The 4,527-nt window shown below is 38.0% G+C and overlaps 1 protein-coding gene across 1 annotated transcript; it reads right to left on the bottom strand.

Moving 5' to 3' along the window:
• Nucleotides 1-449: 449 nt before the first annotated feature.
• Nucleotides 450-3,584, bottom strand: LOC107967547 (large ribosomal subunit protein uL13-like). The gene has a single exon (XM_054664383.2). The coding sequence runs from the start codon at nucleotides 1,117-1,119 to the stop codon at nucleotides 490-492; it is 630 nt and encodes a 209-aa protein (XP_054520358.2). The 5' UTR covers nucleotides 1,120-3,584; the 3' UTR covers nucleotides 450-489.
• Nucleotides 3,585-4,527: the final 943 nt, after the last annotated feature.

Below are 4,527 nucleotides of genomic sequence, written 5' to 3'. Positions count from 1 at the left end.
CATCCTAAAGTCTGGAGCAATCTCATCACCATCTTTCTATTATGCCCCACACCCACTTCTCGTCTCAAGAAGAGTCAGTATTTTACTTTTCTACCAGGATTTAGCTTTACTGTCCACTTTACTGCTTCTCCAAAAAGTTGCAGTGATGATGTTGAGAAGTGACTAATTCATTAGGTATATCTTTATTTTTCACCATAAATTAATTTCTAAAATAGGCTCTATAATTACCAAAACTCTTCTAGTCTATAATTGGGGGTTCTATAAAACATAAAATTACAGGATTTATAGTTCTTTAAAATGGAAAAGTGCTCTCAAAAAATGTTACTAGTTCAAAGGAGATTCATAAATGAATCATGTAATTTTAAACAATTCTCACTAGATGGAGCTAGTTACAAATAAATACTTTCTTAATATTTTTCTTTTTTTATTTTTAATTTTTAATTTTTATTTATTTTTTATTTTTTGAGGAATTAACAGTCTTTATTGGGCTCAGATCAGGAGGCCGTGGGTCTTGAGGACCTCTGTGTATTTGTCAATTTTCTTCTCCACGTTCTTCTCGGCCTGTTTCCGTAGCCTCGTGAGCTGTTTCTTCTTCCCGTAGTGGATCTTGGCTTTCTCCTTCCTCTTCTCCTCCAGGGTGGCTGTCCCTGCCTGGTACTTCCAGCCAAACTCGTGAGCCAGGCGCCCCAGATACGCAAACTTTCTTGTAGGCTTCAGACGCACAACCTTGAGCGCAGCAGGAACCACCATCCGCTTTTTCTTGTCGTAGGGCGGTGGGATGCCGTCAAACACCTTGAGACGGTCCAGAGCGGCCTGGCCTCGCTTGGTCTTGTGGGTCAGCATACCTCGCACGGTCCGCCAGAAGATGCGGCTGGGGGCTCGGAAGTGGTAGGGGGCTCGGAAGTGGTAGGAGCCTCGGTAAGAGTTGGTGTTCATCCGCTTGCGGAGGAAAGCGAGGTACTTCAACTTGTTTCTGTAGAAATTGCCAGAAATGTTGATGCCTTCGCAGCGTACGACCACCACCTTCCGGCCCAGCAGTACCTGTTTAGCCACGATGGCCGCCAGGCGGCCCAGGAGATGGCCTCGACCATCAAGCACCAGGACCTGCACCTCCGCCATCTTCGCCAGCCGCTTGGGAAAGGCTTTTCTTCTCTTTAATACAGGAATATTTTAATTCCTTGTAAGGAAAATTTCCTGGATAATTCCATGTATTTTAATAATCACAGAGATAGTCTTATTCTTACTCATTCATTACCAAAAATAAAAACTTCAGTAACAATTTATACTCCATAGAGTATACGATCTCATCTATTTTGACATCCAAAAGAAAAAAGGCAGAAAGACAAAACGCAAATTCTGAGGCAGAAATTAAGAAAATATAATTCTTATTTTTTATTTAATTTATTGTTTGTTCCGCTGTTTGAATGTTTATCTTCCAAGAGCCTACAGAAGTGAGGGAAAGTATCTGCAGGCTAATTTTAAATAACACGAGACAGAGATTAAACATTAAATATTAAAAAAAACCTTTTAGCTTACTTATTAAACTAGGAAGAATTTTCCTTAAACACATCACTCAAATTGGTCTGCAATGCATCAATAAATGGAGAACATAGATCTCACCTAGGAAATATTTTATACATTGTGGACACTACAAAAAAGCTCATCAGAATATAAAAATTTTCAAGTCACAATCCCCTAAGCAGACTAAAAACAAGTTAGCGTTTAACCTGAAATCAGAAGTGCAAACTCTGTAAAAATAAAAATATTGCCATTGTTCTCAGCAATCTATGAATAAATCCTACAACTCCTTAAAGTATTTTCAATAAAATGAACCATGATCTCTTGACAAACTCCTTGCTTAAATGGCAGGTAACTTTTGAAGCTGGACTTCTCAATCTGTCAAGAGAAGCAAGCTGCATTGGCAGCATTGCTCGCTTTTGAAAATCACCTTCTGAACAGAAGGTCCAGCAAAGACCTTCAATGCAACACTCCCTGTATATGTGCAAGTCTGCATGAGACGTCCTCCCGCAGGTGCAACTCCCAGCCAATGAACCAGAAACAGATGAAAGACAAAAGGGGAAAGTCGAGGTCAAATGTTTCAGTTTACCCATGCTATCCCAGATAAAATGCCAAGGGCTTTTGGAATAAAATGGACAATATGCAAAGATGAGGTGACCAGATGTCAATAATGTTGGGAATTTAAAATGCATGTACCACGTACCACACATGAACACAATTCTTTAAATGCAGCTGCAGGAAGTTCCGTTTGGGGGTCATCCTCTTTGGAACTCCCTTCTGGGCAGTACTGCTTGTCATTTCTATCATCTGATACATCTATACTTCCAAATAATCCTAACTGATACTCAAAGTGATGCCTTGACACCCTCTGAGGTTCTACAGGTTCTTCCAAATCAAAGAGAGGTCACATCATGCATAGTATTATTTGGGGGTTAGCATACATTTTGTAATAATTATGTTAAAATTGGTAATCCCTTTTTGGGTTCAATGATAGCTCTATTAATTATATTGTCTTGTTAACTGAAATATTCCACTCTGTCAATGGGATTAATGGTTGGAGATTATGATACAACCAAAACCAAAGCTGGGCAATGGGCTCTTGGAATGGAATCACCCATTATGAACTATCCATCTGACCAACTCTTTAACTTTCTTCCTAAACGTCAGATCACCAGGGCGTTTCAGTGCAGCCTGCACAATTCAGAGAGTAGGGTCCAGATTAAAGACCTTACATTTTTGTAGAATTCAGAATCATTTTTCACTCAGCAAGCCCTCTATTTGCTCACTCTCTTCTACATGTAATTGTTCAACTTTGGTTGACTGTCGAGTCCTCATGGAAGAATTCCCATTCTGCCACTGAGCCTCTCTGCTAGGGACTTGAAAATGGAAGGTAGTGCAGTTCTTTCTGACCATCTGCCAGGCAAGGAGCCCCAGGCTTCTAGGGGTAAGTTCGTCCCTTTTCCCAAGTCTTTCACTTTGCACTCTTCATTCAGAGTTAAATGGCATAAAACTCGGATTTTCAAAGCCAGTTGATTTAATCTGAGACACATAAGACTAGGATCAAATAAGTGAAGTAAATGATTCAAATGCAATGACTTCTGTTGTTTTTCCTAAAATTCTTCTATGGCCTAATTTTCAGAAACTATTTTAGGACAAAAAAGAACCAAAAAAAAGTTCTACTAAAAAAAAATAAAGAGACAGACTAGTAATTTGCTTGGTCAGAGCTTCTTTTTAAAAAAATAAAATAATATTAAGTCAAAGAGGAAAACAAATATAACATCAAACTATTTGCAAAATAATGAAAATTGGCTGGGGGCAGTGGCTTACTTTGGGAGGCTGAGGCAGGTGAATCACCTGAGACAAGAGTTCAAGACCGGCCTAGGCAACATAGGCCTAGGCAACCTCATCTCTACAAAAAATACAAAAAATTCATGGGACATGGTGGTACACACCTGTAGTCCCAGCTACTAAAGAGGCTGAGGTGGAAAGACCACTTGAGCCTGGGAAGTTGAGGCTGCAGTGAGCCATGAGTATGCCACTGCAGTCCAGCCATGTCTCAAAAACATCACAATAATAATGAAAATGAGAACAATGCATAGAAAACTTAGTTTAGGGGTTGTAGCCAAGCTACAGCGTAACTCATAACCTTAAATGTTTTTCTTCTTAGAAAAAATCTAACTCTTCAACTCAAAAAATTAGAATAGCTAAAACGAATCTAAGAAAAGAGAAAAGGAAAATAAATTTAAAGAAAATAAAAACAGTAAAAATGATAAACCCAATAGCAGATGTTTTGGGGGGGAATACAAATGAAATAAGCATCTTTCTGTCAAATTCATTCTACAATAACACACACACACACACACACACACACACACGAAAAAAAAACCATAAGTAAAATAAGAAATCAGCAACAGTCTGGAAATTTTTAATGATAAAATAACAATTATTTGTATATGCAGATAAAACAGAAATCTCGGTAAACTAGATGATTAACATAAAGATATAATGACCAAAATTGACTCAACAAGTTGAAAACCTAAAACTTATGGTGAAAGAAAAAAATATTTAAGTTATCAAAGAAATATTTGTTAGACATTTCCCAGGCTCAGATAGTTTTACTGTTTAATTATTTTAAACTTTCCATAGCTAGACAAAAATACACAAAAATATGAAGACTAATTTATGGGCCAAATATTGTTTATGCAGCAGAACTCATCTACATCACATAATTCCCTCTTTCTTCCATTTATTCTTAGAAGTCTGCCTCTAACCTGCCTCTGATAGAACACTTGATTGGATTTTTCATTTCTTTGCCTCTTAGAATATTAAAATGTTTTTTTCTGGCCAGCTCCACAAAACTCTGATTTTGATGAAATTTTGCCTTCTCTCATATTTTTTAGTGACAGGCCACCCAACTCTTAAACATTTGATTGCATTCTGGAAAGCTCTGTGGCTCTGAGAGACCATGAGATCTCCTTCCTTACTTCCTTCCTTCTTTCTTTCCTTCCT

The sequence above is a fragment of the Pan troglodytes genome, chromosome 10, assembly GCF_028858775.2.
Source record: "Pan troglodytes isolate AG18354 chromosome 10, NHGRI_mPanTro3-v2.0_pri, whole genome shotgun sequence".
NCBI classification, from domain to species: Eukaryota; Metazoa; Chordata; class Mammalia; order Primates; family Hominidae; genus Pan; species Pan troglodytes.
The sequence above is the reverse complement of the archived record's forward strand: the minus strand, read 5'-3'. Positions and strand labels throughout refer to the sequence as shown.